The 21,592-nt window shown below is 42.0% G+C and overlaps 1 protein-coding gene across 1 annotated transcript in view; it reads right to left on the bottom strand.

The window, feature by feature from the left end:
* Positions 1-21,592, bottom strand: part of TAOK1 (TAO kinase 1) — a 69,306-nt gene that overhangs the window by 11,020 nt on the left and 36,694 nt on the right. Inside the window, exons 5-19 of the mRNA XM_021550961.3 lie at positions 21,268-21,313; positions 20,275-20,371; positions 19,375-19,488; positions 18,526-18,617; positions 15,982-16,075; positions 15,275-15,356; positions 13,244-13,411; positions 12,205-12,408; positions 10,913-11,047; positions 10,103-10,339; positions 9,214-9,342; positions 7,439-7,642; positions 6,731-6,970; positions 2,895-3,107; positions 1,623-1,805 (exon numbers count right to left, since the gene is read on the bottom strand). Coding sequence (XP_021406636.1) covers positions 1,623-1,805; positions 2,895-3,107; positions 6,731-6,970; positions 7,439-7,642; positions 9,214-9,342; positions 10,103-10,339; positions 10,913-11,047; positions 12,205-12,408; positions 13,244-13,411; positions 15,275-15,356; positions 15,982-16,075; positions 18,526-18,617; positions 19,375-19,488; positions 20,275-20,371; positions 21,268-21,313 — 2,238 coding nt within the window. The remainder of the gene's footprint in view (positions 1-1,622; positions 1,806-2,894; positions 3,108-6,730; positions 6,971-7,438; positions 7,643-9,213; positions 9,343-10,102; positions 10,340-10,912; positions 11,048-12,204; positions 12,409-13,243; positions 13,412-15,274; positions 15,357-15,981; positions 16,076-18,525; positions 18,618-19,374; positions 19,489-20,274; positions 20,372-21,267; positions 21,314-21,592) is intronic.

The raw sequence follows: 21,592 nt of genomic DNA, 5'->3' as shown, positions 1-21,592 counted from the left end.
GGTGACATCGCTGAGGGACCCACACCAGAAAACTTGCAACTCTTAGTTCTTACAAAAACAGAACATCACCTCTCCTCCCAAAAAATACCCCTGCAAAAGAATGATGTGTCTGCCTCTGGACCCACATGTTTGCCCTTGAGTCACTGCCAAGTGACTGGAACCCCACCAAGGTCTCACTGCTGGTGCATGACCTGTGATTTTCATGTGCCAAGACTGCACATATTGCTACAGGAACTTATGAAAGCTGAAGCACCATCAATTTTTTTGCTATTTTAAGGCAATAGAGGGACACAAACATATAGAAAATTATGCTAGGTGGTATTTTTATCCATTTTTCTCTCTATGAAATCGTATTGGTAAGCCTCCTATCCCCATTACTGATGCCAAATCCTTTACAGGGGGTTTTCTGTGCACAGGGACTTCAATTGTGGCACACAATGGAAGACTTCTACAACATCATTGGTTGATGTGGGTTTCTTTGAGTCACTGGCCTCACTGCAGCTTCTAACACTATCTGCAATATATGCTGCTCCCACAGAGCAGGGAGCACTGGCTCACTGTGGCACTTCCTCCCCAAGCAGCTCATGCCACCAGAGGGCAATGCACCTCCAGATAAATCCATACTGTGCCAGGCTGTGACGGGAGCTGGGACCAAAATAACTAGCAGTGGCGTCTAAAGACAGCTACTGCACACAAATGACACACAGGAACTCTGCTTTCATAAATGAATCTATTTTCTGAGAGCAATTGCCTCCTTGCAGAGACCAAAGCCCAGCAGGGGTGTGCTGCTTCCTTGGGGGTGCTCCCTCAGCTGGCCGTGAGGTGGAGCAGTGCTCTGTGGACTATCCCAGCATCCATCCATTAGCCCCTGGAAGAATTTCAGTGTAAAGAGCCTCGAGGCCACAGAGTGATTGCCCTAATTTATGACACACTGATGAACAAAACTGGGAAATGTTGTGTGAATGGCAGTGGCTGACACCCACAGGGCAAGTCCAAAGGGAAAACAACTGCAGGAGGAGGGCTGACAGTTTATCTCCTTGCACCAGTTTTTGGTGCATTTCCGTTCCCTTGGTCTGTGTAGGCCCCTCACAATTCTACACACACACATCCAGTACTGCACATAAAAGCAAATTTCAATAAGCACCACCTGAAAACATGTAGCCAAGTACCAGCTGAGATCTGGGGAGAAGGAGATGCACCATACCTGTGGCTTTGGCTACTTGAGTTTGCTTGTAGGACACGTAATTTCATAGGGAAACTGCAGCCCCCAGCCTTAGGTTGTTACTGTCTGCTCTCTGATGGGCCAGGGAAACCAATGTCCAGCTCAGAGACAGAGAGAACAATTCTCTTTCCCTTCTGCCCAGAGAGGTACAACCCCCTCTGGCACACTTCAGGCAGCTCTATCCCAGCCAGAAGCTGCTCACACAGGAGGGCTGAGCTGGCAGAAAGTTTAGTCTATGTGTCACTGAGCTTTCAACCCCAGAGAGACAAACACCCAAATGATTTGTGTTACTATATACAGCAAAGTAAGAGCAGTTTATCTTTCACTGATAAGTGGAATTTAAGATCCACTTATCAGTGAAATATGGAGTGTGCTTAGGATGCTCTCATGCCCACTTTACCTTCTGCTCCAGGAGGGCCCGGCGGAGGGACACCCTCTGCTCAAGATCACGCAGCTCCCGATCATGCTGGGCTTCTGCCTGCATCTTGATTTTACTCTGATATGCGTTCAGCAGCTCCAATTCTTGCTGCAGCTGCATCTTCAAAACCTGGCACTCTGCTTCCTGTGCCTCATCCAAACGCAGCTGGGAAAGACAGACAATAGAGACGTTTCACCATGGGGTAACCACTGCTGACACTCCAGGGGAGGACCGCGGTGAGGGGGAGAATGGGCTGGGACATTGTTTTCTTAGCAATACAATTGGTCTCTATTGTACTTCGCTTCGCTGAACAGAGGACCTATAGTGACAAAGACTGGTGACAGTGAGCCCACAGCACTGATGCAAGTGATGCTGATGAGCAGTGGCGCCTCAGGAACCACGATCCACACTGCAGAGACCAGACTGCTGGAGGTGCAAACATCCTCAACTCTCCTTTCGCTAGAGGCAAAGAGAAGCTCTCTTGCTCTATTCAACTGGATTAACCAATTACCTCTACACCCAGGAGACTTAAGTCCAGAGCCCTGCCAATGCAGGACTTTGGGCACGAGGATATAATGAAATAAACCTAAAAGCAACACGATACTGAACTTTTAACCTTCCCGTCATAAATGAAGCCAGCTACCCTGCCTCACAGTGTTAAATTTGTGTACAAAGTGATGTGAGCAGGATGATATGCAAGAATTGCAAAGAAAAGTGCACATTAAGCTGTAGCAAGGATTTGAAGCATTGCTCATGTGGTCATTCCTTAAAGAAGGAATCTCTTAAAGAAGGAATCAGAGAATTTTCACAACACTTTGACCTCAGATTTACAGTCAAAACTGTGGACTCCTCCTCCATGACTCAATGAGCATCTTCCACTGGTGGGACATGCTTGGGTTGGTATCATCAACAAATCAAAATCTAAATGAGTTAAGACAGCCAGTTGCATACTATGCAATGATGCTCTAACAGGGATGTTTATGTTGCCACATTTCATGCAAAAGCAGTCCACTGGTCACACAGATGCATCACTTTGCATCTCTACAACAGCAGCTTCAGCTTCAGCCTGCCTGGAGGGGGTGGTAGGTCTTTCCTCTGCGTTTGAACTCTGCTTTCTGAACACAGAGGAAGGACTGTGCAGGGAATGGCATGTGCAGCAAGGAAGCAGAAAGCCTGCTGTCAGGATACAGAGAGGTTAAAATGCAAACATCCCTCTTTGGCTGAGGAACCCTGGGTCCCTCGGAGGCGACTCACAGCTTGTGTAGAGAGCATTTCATTAATGCTGTGATCATACTGCTCAGCCAGGATAGCCAGCTTCCGGGTCTGCTCCTCCTTGAGCCGTTTGAGGACAGCTTTATGTTCACTCTTTGGCGTGGTCTCCAGCAGATGGTTTCTCAGTGCTTTGTACTGTCTGGTTTGGATCTTGCATGTATCCTGAAACTGCTTCTTTATCTGTAGTTCTTTTGACTGGAAAGATGGAGGGGACACAAAGAAAAAACCAGCATGTTTCAAATGAGCAAAATATCCATTCAAATGGATATTTAGGATTACATTAAGGATATGAGTTCAAGAATCCACAAATGTATATTAACATCTACAGTGCAAGGAGGGAAGCAAAATACACAAGAGGCAATGACTATTGCTGCAGCTGCTTTGACACTGCTACTGTGCAAAACAATTACAATACAGACACTTTTATAACAAAGCTCCAGCCTAAATACAGCTGTCTCTGAACAAAGAGCCTCACATTTGTCACTGGACTGAATCCAGTCCTGGGTGTTGCTTTTCAAGAAAAGTTCTTGAGGGACAGGACTAATATTTGTTAGCACCAAAAGCCATACTTACATGACTGTGGTTGTATGGCACATATATATGAACAGCACTTAATGTTGTGAAAAGAAGCAGATCTGGTGTATGGGAAAGGACAGGAAAAAAGAGCAATGCTTTTTCCATTGAGGGTTTGATGAATATAAGATGTGTTCTAACCCTGGATTTTATGAGCCTGGTTTTCATAAAGAAACCCAAAAAAGACTAGATGTTTTAAATGTACACCACAAAACAGTATATTGTGTTGGTCTAGCAAACAAAACAATTCCCCATTCTCACTGGAGGCTTACTGGAAATGGAGTTTTCCTCCCTTTGCACTTGCTAACATCTCTGTATTGTTTAGAGACATAGCTGTGATTCACAGGGTTGGGGGACACCAATCCCGGAAAAGATATTGGGATCCAGCTTTGCTCTATGACCTTGAAGAAATTACTTTTTTTCCTTTTACCTGCCTTGAGAGCAGCTTGTGAGACTTAACATCTGCTAAGTGTTTCAAGATCCTGAAAAGGAGGGTGTTCTAGGGTTCTCTGTACCTTTCTATGGGATGGCTGGCAGGGATACTACTAACAAAGCAAAACCCAGATGTGATGAATGATGATGGTTAATTGACAGATGGTCAAGTTCACCATGGTAAGAATAAACAAATAAATAAATAAATAAACACAAATCACTAAAATCATACATGAGGGGCTTCTCATTGTTAGGCACCATGCCAAATACTGAAGCACTAGAGACACAAACAGAGCACAGGACCAGACTCCTGTTAGAGTAAGTTGGAAGAGCTCTGGGATCTGAACCAGTGAGGCAGATCTCTGTGCATGGCCAAATCAGCCCCTCCACTCCCTGCTCCTGGCGCTAACTCAGGGCTCAGCAGGGCAGGTGATAAGCACAGCACTTGCAGCCACCACAAAAGGTGCAGTGGGATCAGACAACACACCCAGCCCAAGCACATTTTGCTGCATAAAACAGTAACACTTTGCTAACCTGATGCAGAGAACAGGACAAAGATGGGTTTCATTCAAATCAAAGCATGTGTCATGAAGAGGAATGCATCGCTTTTAACCTTTCTAAATTTCACAGAAAGTTATTTCCTTCCAGGAAACCTTTACAGCTGTTTCTCACTGCTCTTAAGGGAAGTGTTAGCAGGTTACACATTCCCATCAGGGATCTGGTCACAGGAAAGCACTATCAACCTATTTTGTCCTCATTTTTTGTGAAGTCTTGCTTGGACATCAGACTGTTTACAGGCTCCCAATCCAAAGGCTTTAACAACAGGAAACAGAAGGGAGGGGTAAGATTTCCAGTCAGACTTCTGACAAGATCATTTTGACCTAGTATTGTGAAATACCAGCAAGAGGGTATTTGCATCACAATTAACACACTCGAAATAATAACAGCCGTTTTCACTGAAGGGTGAATTCTAGTTATGGGTCCTTCTGGTGCTGTCATAGAACAGACACTGACCGTTAAAAACCTGCTTCCAGGACAAAGGGCCTCACTAAATAACAAAGGGAAAGCCTGAAATGTGCCCTTGAGGGAAAACGTTGCTGGGGAGAGAAACTGAACAAATGGTCAAATTATCTATTCAATTAAAAATACTTGCCTGCATTAGTCAGAGGCAGGAGAAGGAGTTAATGCTAGAGAACAGCCTCGATAAAGAGGGGATTGTGCTACAAACCCAACGGTTGTCCACGGGCTGCACTGTTAGCACTGCGTGTACGCAAAGGTGCAGGACTGACAGCTCAAGCCTGAAATCCTTCACTAATCACAGAACAGCCATGCAAAGCAAAGTGCAAGCTTTCCATGCTCCCTGCAAAAGGCTCCAGCCCTCTCCTCCCTGGAAAAGGGAAGGGGCTGGAGAGTCTTGCAGAGGTGAGAGGGCAGCCAAGCCCCTGCAGCACAGAAGCATCACAGATCCTGCTGCCCACTCCTGTTTGCACCACGTCACCTTGGGGAGGCAGAACTCATTCATGCTAATCTCAGAAGGATCAACCTAATACAGCTGCTTCAGTTTTATTCAGCTCAGAGTGCAGCACAGCTTCCCTGTGAAGTCATCTGCTATTTATACACTATATCCTTGGAGATTCTCAACAGTGATCAGATGGTCCCTTGTTCTCACAAGCCAGGTTTTCACTCTTTAATATTATTCTAATAATGACAAATCAGGTATCATTTTTTCTTTTCTGAAGTTGTGTTTTCAAGTTGGTTATTTTCTCTGTAAGAAGATAACTTGCAGGTGGTGAAAACTAAGTCAGATGGAAAATATCATGAAGAGGAAAGATGAAGAACAACAAAGAAACCCCATGCTCAGTATGCCATGCACTCATTTTGTTACTGGCACAGCTGAACACTGGGTGGAGAGAAGAAGTCTGCCTCCTCAAAGGAAATGTACCAGGCAGCTTTGTGAAAGGCCTTATACACCCTTCTCAGACACTTCAAAATAAACCACTGGACTTTGGATGAAGTGAAGGCTTAAACAAAAACACTAAAAGCCTCAATCACAGAGGCCCCATAATTCTGGTCAGCCACCAGAGCTACAAGGGCAGCATGAAAAACCCAGGAGAGACAAACAGCAAAGGTCAGTGCCAGGAGCTTCCTGAGGACACTGCACTTGGCTGGTGTCTCTCTCTTCCCCCTCCCCACTTGCCACCATGCCAGCTTTAATAGAAAAACACTAACCAGGTGAGTTAGCCAAGACTGAGAGTGAAGTTCATTTTGATACACACAGCAACACAAAGCTTTTGGGTTTTGTTTTTAAAATACACTGCTTCATTACAGAAATACTGATTTTATTTTTGTATATGGGGGAGAGAAGGATCAGAAAATGGTGTAGGAGGAGGAAAAAAAAGCACACTGCAAATATTAAATGCATTTAAAACTACACCAGAAAGGAAGGGACATTACTGAGAAGAGCTTTTCAAAGAAGAGGAGGGACTAGTGCTGCTGTGGCCTGCCTGCAATATCCTGTAAGCTGATCACCGCTATGGTGCTCTTCAAGTTAATGAGCTTCAAATCACCTTGGCCTTGCCTGCACTGTAAAAGGGCTTTTCCATGGACCATGTTTCCACTACCACCAGCTTGCACCTTTTAACCTTTTAACCTAAGGGAGCTCCTACATCCCTTAGTACCTTCAGAGCTCCTACATCCCTTAGTACCTTCAGAGCTCCTACATCTCTTAGTACCTTCAGGGCTCCTACATCCCTTAGTACCTTCAGAGCTCCTACATCCCTTAGTACCTTCAGAGCTCCTACATCTCTTAGTACCTTCAGGCTCTTGGGCTGCTGCCGGACCTCCATGACGTGCTTGCGCCGCAGCTCCCGCTCCCGGCGCTTGTTGTACTCCAGCTGGTTGGTGAGCTCGGTCTGGTGCTGGAGCCGGATCAGCTCGCAGCGCATCTTCTGGATGGTGCTGAGATGGCGGAACTCCAGCTCCTGCATGGACTCGTGCTGACGCAGCAGCATGGCGTGCTCCAGGTCCTTCTGTGTCTGCCTTTTGTTTAGCTCCTAGCAGGAGGACAGAGGGAGTTATTAGGTTCTTTGTACTTACTTGGATTTCCGTTGACAAAGTGACATTTTGCTTTGTTCACAAGGGCATTTCTCTTTCCAAGGCATCTGAGGACAGACCACAGAATTTCTTGGTCTTATCAGCATCAGACAGCAACGCCACCGGTAATTTTTCCTTCCTCATTTCACTTTTCTCCTTCCTGTTCTAGATGCTCAACAGGATTCACAGTAAGCATTTTCTGTTAACTGTTGTGTCTGATGACTTTTTGGACCTAAAGATTCTCCTGCAATAGGACATTAATCTGTACATTGGACGTCTCAGGGACTACCAGATGGCACTGCAAAGCATCCAACCATTGTTCTACCAGAACACTTTGGATGTGCTTGATTTGAGTTGGATTGCAGGTGCTCCTGTGAGATGCACTTCACACAGCTGCATCCAGGCCTCATCTCTGCCTGTTCCCTTACCTCCCGAACCAGGTCCTGCTCCAGGTTATGGCGGCCCAGGAGCATCCGTCTCTTGAAGCGTCGGCACTCCAGCTCCAAGTACTGCCTCTGACGCCTCAGTAAGTTGGCCTCTTCTTCTGCCTGGAAATGCTGGATGTTCTCCTTCTGCTTAGAGAGCCACTCCTGCTTCTCCTTCTTTGGAGTGCTCTGGTTTTCATTCAGCTCCTAATAATCACAAGGTGATTAATTGTGGAATAGTTACATTAAGTTCTTTGGCCATGAACTGAACAGATCTGACTAATAAACTACTGCACTATGTTCTACTCGCTCTTCTCAAGGTTGGTGCCATCTCAGCCTCTTCAAAATGCATCATATCACATAAGTAACAAGAAGGAAATACCAGGAGACAAATCACAGTGAAACAGATTCAACTACAGTTTTTTTTTTTGATTTTTTTACCACTGGCCAAAATACTGGTTTATGTCCACAGTTTCCAGACCTACATATCAGCTGAAAATTTCAAAATGAGAAGTTGCCACTGAAAACACTTGGAGGTACTGCCATGCCGCCTGGTAAACAATTTTTACAGGTTTCCAAAGGACTTAAGAGAAGAAACGTGTTCATGTCCTGTTGTTCAAACAGAACTCCAGACACATGAAGCACATCAGAATTTCTTTTGTGTCTTGCTTGATCAGAGCACATCCCCATTTTACAGTAACTCATCAAGGCAGAGCTGCTCACTGAGATGCCGTAACTCACAAAAACAATGTAACAAAGTTCACAGGTAAAACTTAAAATGAGTTTCCACATTTGTACTACACAGCATAAAGTATCTTTGGCAAAAGACTGTGCTTGCTTGAATTGCATACTAGAGATGCCCATGCAGTAATTAAGACTTGTTGTGATACATTTCAACTGAAGTATAAGACAGAACTCCTCTGTATTTCATCAGTGTTCCTTGGTGCTCTGTGATCTACTGCCCACTTAGAGAAAGATTCTATGTTATTATAAAGAGCCCACGCTACTGTATTTTTTGTTAGATCTTTCTTGGCTCTGCTGCTCTTCAGCCCTTTTTTTCTCCTGGGAAATGCCTATGTTTGGGATATTTCCCTTTGGAGCAAGTTCCAAAGTTGTGTCACAGAAGTGTATGGTTGAGCATTAAATGGTTCTTTCAAAAAAATTATTTATAGTGCTTAAGGTTTCAGTCACTCCACAAAAAGAATCAGGAAGTTTGATTCTACAGTTTCTCTGCACTTCACAGAACTTGATTTTCACTAAAATGCAATGATTATTAAATAATTACACAGCTTTCTCCATTAAAATTAATAGTGCTTTACAGGTATTTTCCTTACAAAAAATGCAGATCATCTTTACTGCTCTGTTCTCTTGCTCCTGTACAGGAATATCATTAAGTGATAAGAAATTTCACTAACTGCTGCACGGAATGGCCACTACCTGCAACAATGTGTGAGAAAAATCTTCATGACCTTTCGTAAACTTTTCTCGTGCCTTGGGATTGCCAAATTTGCATGTTTCTGGCTAAAAAGCAGTATTTAACAATGGAGAAGTTTGTACTTTCACAAGATAAACACACAGTTACCAAGAACTAACTAAAAAAAAAATTTTTCTTACTCAAAGGTCATAGATATGAAACAAATATAGTACACACAGGACTCTGCTCATGAAATGCAGAACTTGCTGCAATCCTGTGGAAGATCTGTGGTGCAGTGTCACTTATTTTCACATGTTCACTACTCTCACACTGTATCACAGACTTCTCATTGGAGAAGAGTTACCTCTTTCAGCTGCTCTTTACGGAGTTTATATTCTCTCTTCTGGGACTCCAGGAAACTGTTCAATTCTTTTTTCTGTTGGGCCTGAATATGCTGCTGGAACTTCTTCTCTTCATTTGCCATCACTTTAGCCTACAGCAAATCCAGCAGCAAGTCAGTCTGAGTCCCAATGGATTATAGCTCATGTCCAATTTCAGTCTCAAGACCCAGAACTCATGGCAGTCACTACAATATTCACCACACCTCTGGACAAGTCCAAGTCAGAGGAGCTCGTCCTCACTCTCTCCTCATTTCCCATCCCATCAAGGCACCCAGCAGAGTCCTCCTCCACTGCCACATTCCCTCAGCCCTATTGTTCAGCTAATCTTGCTTAAAAAAGTCAAAGCTTTATGATAAACTATATCCTCAGCATTCCACTGAGAGATCAGAGATGAACAAAAATCAATAATAATTGCTGTAGGCAGCACCACTTCATTATCAATTATTTAAAAGCACAGCCCCCCCATATCCATACACAACTAGACAGTGAACATTTAAGTGTAGCTGGTACATTTCTCTGCAGGCTAATCTGCCTCCACAACACTCAATGGCAGGCAATTATTGACAGAATAGACATGGCAAGAGAGAGGAAAGCCCTCAGTATTTTTTCTGGAGTCAGGATTCTAACATTCAGTATAACCCACTGCTGTGAAGGACATACCTTTTCTCTAGTTACATAACCCCTTAGTGTAAGGAGGTGATGTATTCACCTTTTTCTAATTAGCAATTTGCTCAGCTTCTGAAAACAAGACATCTCAGAGTCCACACTGTCATCTTTGCATCAGTAAGGGGAAGTGGACAATTCAATGTAATTAACAAACACGGGTTGGTCTGATAAACCATAACCTCCTACCTCTTTTTCCATGGCTGCTTGGTGCTTTTTAATTAGCTTTTCCATTTCTGCAGCAAAATTGTTACGCTGTGTTTCGAGATCTTTGTCCAACCTGAGGCGGTGCTCATCCATCTCTGCCTTCAGTTTATTCTCTAATGCCATCAGTTGCTTCTGGTGCTGTCTTCTCATACGTTTGTAGCCAGACATCTGCTCTCGGAGCTCAGAGTCTTGCTCATGTTCCTGCATTTGCCTTGTCACCTAGGAAGATAACCACATCGGGCCAGAGGAAGTTAATGCTGCTTAATCTGCTTTTCAACAGTCTTCACAAAAGAAAACGATTTAGTTAAGAAATATGATTTTTGTTGTAAAGAAAAGCACACATCCTAATGGCAGCAGAGCAGATTAAAAACTCAATTCTGCTGTAGGAGATAAGCTCACATGGGCTCCAGCAGAAAAACAGTACAATTGTTAAAAAGCTGGTACTAAATAACGGCCTTTTAGCCTAATACAATGAGGGTGGATACATACACACACCCACAAATATTCATAATATGCATATGAAAATAAAAACCAGCTTATTATTATAAATGCTTTCCTATATTCCATGGAACACATTGGATTTGAGACTTAAAATATTTAATATACACAAATTACATTTGCCTAGGTATCTAACTAAAGCTTTTATTAAGTGATGCTAAATTATTTCAGTATCTCAGTCAATGAAGATAGCTCGTATTGTGGTGGTATTCTGAAAGCTCTGAGAAGTTCTACAGAGCTGTGTTCAGAGCATCCCCTCCTGCAGAGCTCTTCCCAAACCAAGCCTCCACGTACCAGCGACGCTGTGCGTATGGTAGCAAAGTGCTCTCGGTTGCGATAATGAGACTTGTGGCGAGATACTTGGGGAGGAGACTGGGGTTCTGATGCCCTTGTCCGTGGATCCGACTCCTCTCTGTAGTTCTCTTCCTCCTTATCAGCAAATATTGATGTCAGAGAATAAAGAGAAATTGTGTTACTAAAGATTTTTAATTTTCGTCTTTTTATTTAAAAAGAAGAAAAAAAGCGTTTTATATTCATCAGCCCTGAAAGATCCTCCTGCCAATGAAGGTATACACTGCAAAAGGAGTTCTGATCTACGATCTTTGCTTTCAGAAATTTCATACTGAATTTTTATTACTAAGAGGAAGATTACTAACCAAAGCAGAAAATGAGGAAAAATAATGGAAAACTGAAAGCTGAGTTAAACAGTTTACTGCAACAAAACATAAAAGCTATAAAGTAGATTTTATCGAGTCTGAAAGACAAAAACAACATCTTTGTAGCTCTCAAAGACAGAGGAAGATTTTCATTACACCCACTGCAGAAATACCTTAAAGAAAATTTTTTAATTTGTCATGGTGTATTCCACATTCTTATTTTGAGTTTGTCATTTATCACAGAGCGATTACTAGTTAGATATGATATACTAATTAACTCCCTGAGGAAATACCTGTGTCTTTGCTGCGCATCTGGGCAAAGAACAAGACATTCTAGCCACACCTCTCATTAGCCACAGAAACGGTAGTGCTTTGAGCAAAAGGAGTGATAACCCCTCCATGGCAAGAGCAGCCTGGCTCAGAGGGCACTCCCCAGCCCACCCTTCATCTGGCAGAGGGAAACTGGTTTCTGCTGTATTTTCTTTCCCTACAGTTTATTCATTAACAAAATATTCAAATCAAGTGCTGGGAAGATGGGTGCTGCAGAACTGATTTCAGCTTCTACTGTAGGTCCTGACTTTAAGAATTATCTAATGAGGAGGTAAAAAGGGGAAGTCACACATCCTGTTGTCCCACAAGGCAGTGCTATGCATGTTAAGGATAGCCAACCTCCCATTTCAACTCTTCCTGATAAAGCAAACTGCTTTTGAAACAATTCCATTAATAAAATAATTTTTAGTGAATCAACAAAAATATATCATCTTCACAGCCACTTTCCCAAGTCTCCAGTGCACACTCATATATATATTTAGGACACACTAATATAAATTAGAGATAATGACTTGGGAATGGAAACAGCTGACTTTATGCCAAACGAATTCTCTCCCACTCTACACCTTCCAAGTTCTCCAGTAAGAACCCAGTGCTTACCGGCTTTAGATGAATGACAGAGCTATTTGACATCACGGTGTGGTCCCCCTCCATCATATCCAGCTCGCTCTTATCATCCGAGGCATCTGGAAGACTGTTAACACTACTGCTTTGGCTACTGGCACTGATAGACATACTAGGAATGGACTGATTACTTCCGACACTGTTCACTGTTCCCGTCCTGCCCACACCATGATCTTGTTCCTAAGAGAAAGGAATTAGAAAGAAAATTCAAACCCATCCCAGTGGTACCTGCGGACATTACCAAATGGAACATTCATTCAATTTCTCTCTAAAGGCATCCACCTGACACGTCATGGCACTTTCCACCCTCCAGGCATTGCCATGAAACATTTTTCTTGTGGGATGTTGGGGAAAGAGTCAGCCCTGTCAAGATTAACTGGCTGATATCAGATTCTTTTCAACAGCGAGCCTCTTAACAAGCTGAACTCTATCATGTATCAACCACAACGTGTCACCAGAAACTGCTGTGACACCTGCATCACCTGAGTGCTCAGCTAGGACCCTGCACCTTGCAGGCTTTATTCTGCACAGGAGAACTGGAATTCAGAGTCTCCTTCTCTGCATGATGACTGCAGCACTCAACCCAAAAAAGAGAAATCAATTTCCCTAATGACCTGTTTTTCTTTTCTTCTTTTTTTTTGTTTTAAGTAAAGTAAAAACCTCAATGCCTTAGATTTAGAACAACATTCTCTGTCAAAACAGAGGTTAACTGCAGTTGCTAAAGAGCTCTCATGAAGCCTCATAAACAGGCAAAGAAACTGAGAATTTACAGGACTGGAAGCTGACTGTTCAAGCATGAACACATGGCACAGCTTCTTGCCAGCACTAGGCATCTATCCTATTTGTCCTTGCTTGTGCCTTGAGGTAGTTTTATTCCAAGCACAAAGAGGGAGACAGTATTTACAGCCAGGTGTGTAAACAGCCTCCCTTCATTTCAGCAATATCTGAATTGTGGTTATTTAAATGATAGTCTCATTCTCTTTGGCTCAGTGATGAAATCCAGCATTTTTCTCACCTCCTCCTCCTCCTGTGTTTCCACTGCAGGGCCATTGTGGGCCTCCTGGAAGAGGAGTTTCTTCATTTTACGATACTGCAGGTTGTCCAGTTCTCTCACTGCATCCTTTGTTCTCTGAATCAGATCTATTAACACTGTTTCGGGCCGCTCTCGAAGAACAAACATGTGCTGTAGAACACACAAATAGGTGAGTGGCCTCTCATGCCTCCAAGGCACATGCTTTGAGGACACAGTGATGAACTCTAGATGGGTTTATTAGCCCTCTTCCCTGCACAGGAGGAGAACACCTTCACAGCTAACACTGGCATTAATTTTAGACTTCACAATCCAGATAGATTTTAGAATGACTGTACCAAAAAATAAAGGTGTAAAAACCCAGAAATAGCATTTTGCATGCCATGAATACTTGGTCATTATAAACCTAGACTTCAGAGACATTATTATCTGCTAGTGACTTAGTGAGGGAAGAGTAACAAATACCAAATAAAAGCTATATGTGCTAGACTGGCTAGTATCTTTAACCAAATGTTAATTAACTCATCAGCTAACTCTCAGTATAAAACCCTTTTCCTTGTTTAGAAAAGCCTGGGAATCAAATATTCATCATACAGCTCTGAGTCATAAAATAGGCTGTGAACCTTAGAGCCTGGTCCTGGAACAGTTCCCCATGTTCTGCTCTTCTCTTGGAGATATTCACCACATTTCTGTGCAAAGGTGGCTGTATTTTACCCATAGGTAAAGCAAGAACTGTCTATGTATGTCAGAAGCAGCTTTTGCAGTCTCCAGATGCAATGTGCTGTGCAAGCATGAGTCATTATTAACACCACCACTACTTTCATTTTGTTCCTTTGGAGAACTGCAATGCTGTTTCCAACATGGCACATTCCCTACCTGTCCCTGTAAAGTGGCATGCAGCTGTTTCAGACTATAGTTATGGAAGGAATATGTTCCCAAATGTTTCATTTCCATCAATGTTCTCTTTAATTGCAGCACATTGCTCAAAATAAAACCAATCTGTAGAATTCTGAAATGGCAGGACTACACACCCACACCAAAACCTTTCCTGGATAATTGCATTTACTTTCTGAATAGACAGTTTTCAAAGAGGCACAAGTCCTCAGAGCCATTTTTAGGTGAAAACATTCAAAAAGGTGCTGATAAAACCTTCATAAATAGCATCCATTTCCCTGCAATGCAAAAAATTTGGAAAAACACTGTTAGCAGAAGCAGGGCCAGGACAAAAAGAAACCCAAAATGTCAGAAGCACTGTAAAGAGAATGACAAGTTAGCAAAATTCTGAATGCCACCTGATGCCACAAAGGAAATCCATCAAAGTCACACAAAATAGCTCCAACACCCAACTTCCCTGTGAGTTCTGTTCACATGTCAGCCTTTTGCAACAATCTACCCCACTGGCTTTGTCTCCAGACTACAGTGAGCAAAGCCAAGACCTGCAGCATTCTGGAGCACAAATGAAGAATTAAAAAAGAAGCTAAGAAATAAAGCAAGAGAAGGCCTGCAGACTGTTGAGGCTTCTTCATGCCAAGGAAAAATACAGTGAGGAAAGAAAAACTGCTTTTTTTGCCCCCCTTTTCCCCAACAGTGGATTTCAGGTACTGTGTAAAGCACATTGGAGTGTTCTATAGCACAGAACACAGAGGGAAGCAACAAAAGGTATTTGTTAGCTAATGCACAGAAGCTCTATCACGATTAACTACAATCACTGGAATGACTGAGTTTACCAACTAAAACCCTTGACAAGTTGATGGACACCCAGTGTCACTTGGTGGAGTGACCTTTTATGATGAGAACTCCAAGGCTGGCTTGGAAAGTCACCTGGGGAACACTGAGGCACTGCAGACAGGCAGTGAAGCCAGGGCTGCCAGCTCAGTACACCCCACAGCACTCCCAGCTCAAAGGTGTTTGAGCATCATTAACCATAACCTTGTACAGTAGGTGAGACAGATCATCATCACAGGGCACAGCCCCTTTTAATACCACATGGAAAACAGAAAGGACAAGCAAGCCAACCTTCAGAAGCTCCTCTGATGTAGGCCTGTCTTGAGGAATTTTCTGGAGGCAAGAATCTACGAAGTTTCGAAAATAATCAGACCTGTGTCAAGGAAAAAAAAAATCCAACTAAGTTAACAACCCAGTTTAATTCATTAAGGAGTCAAATCTTCACATCTGGATGCTTGTCTATGGTTCAGTAAACCATAATAAGGAAGTTTTTAACTTTTGAAATTAGTTTACTGTATTTGCTGTTTTCAAAAGACAGTTGTTGAAGCTGGGAGGCACAAAATGTTACTACTGTGCTTTATTCTTCTGAAGTTTATGCAACAGACACTTGGCACACACAAGCTGTGTCTTCATCTTGCAAAGCAGTATTTCAGCAAAACAGGACTTAGGAATTGACAGTGTGGTTTGTGATTAAAAAAACACTAAACCGCAGAATTTTGGCTAGCTAGGGAGCTTCAAAAGTTTATTGACCCATGAACAGAATTTTTTACAGGATTTTAAGTACTTCCAGCAGCCTGTCCTGTTCCTAGTACAGTGAAGACTCTCAAACATATATTTAGTAATTGGTCAATTTTGTGTATGAAATGTATAGTGAATCTAATGAGAACCTTCCAGCTCACATCCTCCCAACAGGACTCCAGCCATTTCAAGAACTCAGCATGACAAAGCACTCCATTTACAGAGATCCCCTACAACATTCCTCCCTCAGCAATACTCACCATTCATTAGACTGTAGTGTAGGGGATTCATTCTGCGCTATGTGATATAAGGCACTCATTGCGTTCATGTTAAACAAAGGAGGCTTCCTTTCCGCTGCACACAAGAGAAAAGAAGTTTTTATACAGGGAGATAGTCTCATGTTGTTGCTCCATTTTTTTTTTTTTTTTTACAGTTTACATCCCTTTAAAAAGAAAACCACATCAGCAAAATCCCTACTGCCTGAACATGGAACCCCAAACCAACCCTACCCTGCAATCAGACAGATATGTTGGCATACGTCCTGTGCCATTGCAGAAGATGAAAGCCCTTTGAAGATCAAATGCCTTGTCCTCTCAAGCTTTTAAATTACGTGGTTTATCATAGTTGACTTCTCTGACTCATTGTAATGTACTAAAATAGGAGTAAGTTAACAGTAAGCTCTATACTGGGTGTTTAGCCACTAAGCATTCTTGGCTTCATACACCCCCCCCCATCTGTTTTTTTTTAATCTACAGTTGCTAAAAAGCTAAGAAATATTTATTTCTAGCAGGACAGCAGTGATGAAGAATAAGCTGGTTACAAGAACCATCAAATCACACTTAACTGACTAAGCACATGAGCAGGAAGTCAGCAACAGGCCAACTCTTTATACTATTTTGAGAGTTGCCTTCTCTGTTTGGCTCTTCTCTCTTTTAAGCTTGTATTACTCTTATAGACTGACACAGCATGAAAGCTTAATGAGGAAGGAGATGATCTCACTGTAACAACAAAATTGAAGCTTCATCAGAATGTTTATGGGACAAACTTTATAAAGCTCAGCCTCACCATAGACATTCCAGAGAAGCTGGTCAGGCCATGAGGATGTTCCTACACTGCTGAAAACACAACAGAAAACTTTCCTTCCTCAAAAAAATAAACAAGGGAAAAATAATGCTACTTTTCTTAGTCTGCTCCTCAGTTCTGAGTGGAATAGTAGCACTGAACTATGGACCAGAGATCATGGTTCACTCATGGATATAGCAGGATGGACTAAACCCTACAAATTCCTCAGAATGGGTAAATTGAGGACTTAAGTCCATCCTCAAATTTACCACTTTACCTCCTCTAATCTGTCAGATAACTAGTTTCTGCTGTCAAGGATCAGACAGATTATTCATTAAACTATTTTATCTGACTGTTCCCTCTACCTTTTTTCTTCTTAGCTCACCGGAATAAAATAGAATTCTTCTGGAAACCCTGAAACCAAACCTTCCATAAGACCACTCCTAAGACTAAGTGATAATTTGAGAAGACTACCAGACATCTCATTTCCCTGCTGTCTTCCCTTCCCATGCTTACTCAAAGCAACACAAATGAGGCAGGCACACGGACCCAGCCTACATGCTCTGCTGTCCTGACCTAGTCTCACCTCCCACCACGCCAGCAGCCGTAGATGAAGCCCAACACGCTTCATCCTGCAAGAACGCGGCGTGCAGGACTCCCGGGGGTGTGGTGGCCATGAGCTCACTGCATTCCTGGAGCCCTGCAGCCAGCCAAGTCTCCTTACTCTACTCAGAGCAGGATTCTGTCATGACAGTCACACCCCTTCAACTGGCTTTATATTGGCAACAACAACAAAAAAAAATCTGCTCTGAAGAAAGAATCTATTTCGCGTCCTGGAAGAAAATGAAGTTGACAGTTTGGAATGCCAGACAGCATTTTTAGCTAAACTGTGCAGTTCACATGGATTAGTGTGTTCATGAGAGCTCACACATCCTGGCTGGGCTGCTCCTCCATGGAGGTTGGGTTGGAGCATGAGCAATCAGATCTGACAAGGATGGGAGGACAGCCTCAGGTGCATGGCAGCAGTGGTGTGCATGGTGTGCTTCAGCCAGGGAATTTTTGTTCCAAGAAAACATGACATGTTAAATTTAAACAGAATGCCATACTAACAGAGTCCCTTTAAACTCACATTCTGCTTTAAAGGGTCTGTTCTAATGGCAGTGCCATCATTTCTTTAGGCTTTGAGTTTCATGTTACCACTTCAAAATTGGATTATTTCATATCTTTTTGTTTAAGGAAAAAAAAAAAAGTCTATTCAGAAGTGACAACACACACTGAACACAGCTTTGAAGTTGTCAACTTCTCCAGAACTTCATCACTGCAGAATTTGTTAATATATGTTAAATTTTCACAGAAACAATATCAACTTATAGTAATAAATATATCTTCACATTGGTACTTTTAATGGTTCACTTCTAAAGCTGCCCAGCAATTGACTGTTTTTCAGTTCAGAAGTTAATTGCCACTCCCACAGAATGTGAACACCCTTAGTGATATCTCTTGGCCACTGTCTTTGTCTATATAACTCTCTTTCTTCAGGTAATGAAAACACTAGCTCCATAAACATCAAACTGGAGACTTTATCTGGAATTCTAGAAAGCACATGTTGCTCTTTTCTCTAAAACTCAGGACAACCAGGACAAGAAAGACAGCATTAATCTTCTGCACTGTGATTCAACTGAGTAAGTTCCAGCTATTAAATAACTAATTTTTTTTTTTTTTTTCCAAAGGAAGTAACTTACCTAACTCAATACAGGTAATTCCAAGAGACCAAACATCTACTTTGCCATCATACTGCCCTTCATCCATGGCTAAAATCACTTCTGGGGCCATCCTAAGAAAAGAAATTGGTGCTCAAAATAGACAATGGAACACATTATCTTCATCAGTATGAAACAGGCTGTTTCCCTGATTTCAGCTACCATAAACAAATAATTCCCCAAGCTATCAGGCATGGGACACTGGGAACAAAGACCAGGCACCCACACTAGTGCAGGTCTGCAGAGGCTGTGTGATGTTCTCCTGTGCTTTGCCCAGCTTTCCATTTATGAGTATCATAACCTTCTCACCCCTCCCACATTTCCAATAGTTTAGCTGGCTGACCAACTGTGGTGAAATTATAACATGCAGTTGAGTAAACACCACAGATTAGGTGTAAGAGATCAAAAGCATACAAGGGATCTGCAAAGGGGTTGGTTCAGTGAACCTGGCCTTTCCTATGAAAGAAAAAACACTTCAGTTATTTCAACAACCAGACACGATGAGAATACATGAATTGTTTAAACCACTGGGGGGAGTGATTAAAATATATTACAGATGATTCAATCCCACCTCTACCACTTTAGGTCAGTCTAAGCAGAACAGCAAAATATCTTTATTGCTTTTTGTGAACTACAAACAAAGGGATACACAATTTCTTGGAACTCAGAGCCTACTTACTATTGAAACTTTTTTCCCTAACAAAGTACATTTTATCTCCACCACAACTGCAAGATTACAAAGCTAGCTCCAATAAGCCCAAGTATATTAAATAGCCAATACAGGATCCTTTCACTTCACAAAGGCAGAAATAAGTAAAACTCCTGGCTTACCAATATGGCGTCCCCACAAATGAGTTGGCAGGAGATGCTATGGAAGCAGACCCAAAGTCAGCAAGTTTCACCTGTCCTGGCTCTGTCAGCAGGATGTTCCCTGCCTTGATATCTCTGGTGATAGAATACAAGTGTCAGTATTACTCCTCTCTAAAGAAGAAAACTTCCTATTGGACAGACTATGACACACCAGTAGTCACATGTTCAAGCTGCAAAATATTCTCAATTTCCTCCAAACACAAACTCTTTAACCAGTAGGTTTAATTGCTTAAAGTGGCCCTTGATTTTGGATTCTTTTGTCTTACATGTTAGTCTTAATTTCTGTCTTAAAAAAGAATTTTAAATGGCATAACAGGATAAGCTTCACATACAACCCAGCAAAACGTTCTGAATCAATTACATCCTTTAGCAAAGTTTTTTTTAAATTACTTAATAATGTAACCATTCAAATTCTTCATCCTACTAAAATGTAGAAGCTACTTTAAACACAAAGAATATTGCATCTCAAAGTTACTGTGTGCTTCTCAACATGTGTGTTTGTGTAAAACTAATTTTTCAAGAATTAGTGCTCTCCCTGCCCCAGCACTCTTGGCCTTGCAGTTCCTACAAACTCTCTGGGTGCACTTGCTATTCACTGCTTCAGGGACAATCAACACTGAAAAGTTTAGCAGATTTGAAGGAATTCTGTAGAAATTATGAACACCAGCAGTAAGAGACAGTTCATGTACAGAGACAGAGCTTGCTAGTGTTTAGACTACTATAAATCACTTGTTTGGGAGCATATGGATACTGTGAAAAGAAAATCTCTGCTTACAATGTTGAATTTGGGACGGACAGGATACAGTCAACAAAACACATCACATGTAACTGTGTATGAGACAGCAAAATGTGACTACTTACCTATGGATCATATTGTGAGAATGCAAGTATGCTAATCCCTGGAGAGCACCATGGGTAATTGCTGCTATTTCCACTTCTTGCAATGGCTTTTTATGAACTTAAGAAAAGAATTTATGTGAAATTCAGTATTACAGAAAACAATACAGTTTGCAGCATGCAAGCCAGTACTGTTAACAATGTAAACAGAAATAGTAAAAGTTCATTTTCACTAGATTCAGTATGAGAAGCAAATATAAAAATAGTTCCCTGAGTACATTCTATAATCAGATCTAATCTTCTAACTGTAAACCAGCAGCTATTTACTACCAAAGAGACCACTCTCCAACCATAAACTACATTCCTGTCAGTTATGTGACTATTCTCCCAAGTGAAGACTTGAGACTCAATATCCAGTTTTCCATTAATGAAGTGATACTCCAAACCCCAGAAATTTACAGCAATTCACACACAAATAAATTGTAGCAACACAGATGAGATTCTGGCAGCTCAGCTTTTGGTCCTGAAATGCTTCTGGCAAGGAAAGGAACAACTTCCTGGCCACACACATCTCTTCAAAGACAGTTCACTATAAGAAGCCTGATAGAAAAAATGACTATTTAATGAAAGACCTCATCAAGCACAACCCTAACACTGCTGTACTGCTATTCTAGTCAACAGCCCTACAGTTGTTAGTAAGCACTAGGATCAACAGCAAGGGTTTTCAGAAGTAAATCTTGAATTGTCATGGCAGGAGAACTTAAAACTCAGAAGCAAACAAATAGCTGACTGGCAACTTTAAAATAATATGAACCAAGGAAAAACTAAGCACCTGGGAAAGCCAGTATTCTACAGAAAAATGTCCTCAGCTATGCAAGAATTTGATAAACTGTGCCTATTCATACACAGTCTGGCCCCAAACAAAACTATAAATTCAAGGAAAATTCTGTGATGCTGTAACCCCCTAGTTTAGTACTCTACTTCTGACTTTTCATCAAATAAACATGTGTGACTCACCTTCTAGTAAGTCTGATGCTGATCCTAAACAATATTCCATAACAAGCTGTTACAGGAAGAAATCAAAGTAGTTAGAAAATCTGCAATAGTAAATATATGTTCTCTAGACTTGTATGGAGAAATCTAGAACTAATTCCAGGAGCACACAGTGCAGGCTGCCATAACAAAGCAAGTATTGCTTGTACCATAAAATCCATCCCAGCACTGTCACACTGACCCCTCCCACAAGTACAGCTCTAACTGGAATTAAGCATAACCCCCCTGTGTAAGATAGCAAGCAACACCACTTGTAAGGAAGGCCAAAGCACATTCATAACCAGTTAGG

Source organism: Lonchura striata, chromosome 20, assembly GCF_046129695.1.
Source record: "Lonchura striata isolate bLonStr1 chromosome 20, bLonStr1.mat, whole genome shotgun sequence".
In the NCBI taxonomy this organism is placed as follows: domain Eukaryota; kingdom Metazoa; phylum Chordata; class Aves; order Passeriformes; family Estrildidae; genus Lonchura; species Lonchura striata.
Note: the sequence above shows the minus strand (reverse complement) of the source record. Positions and strands in the feature narration are given on the sequence as shown.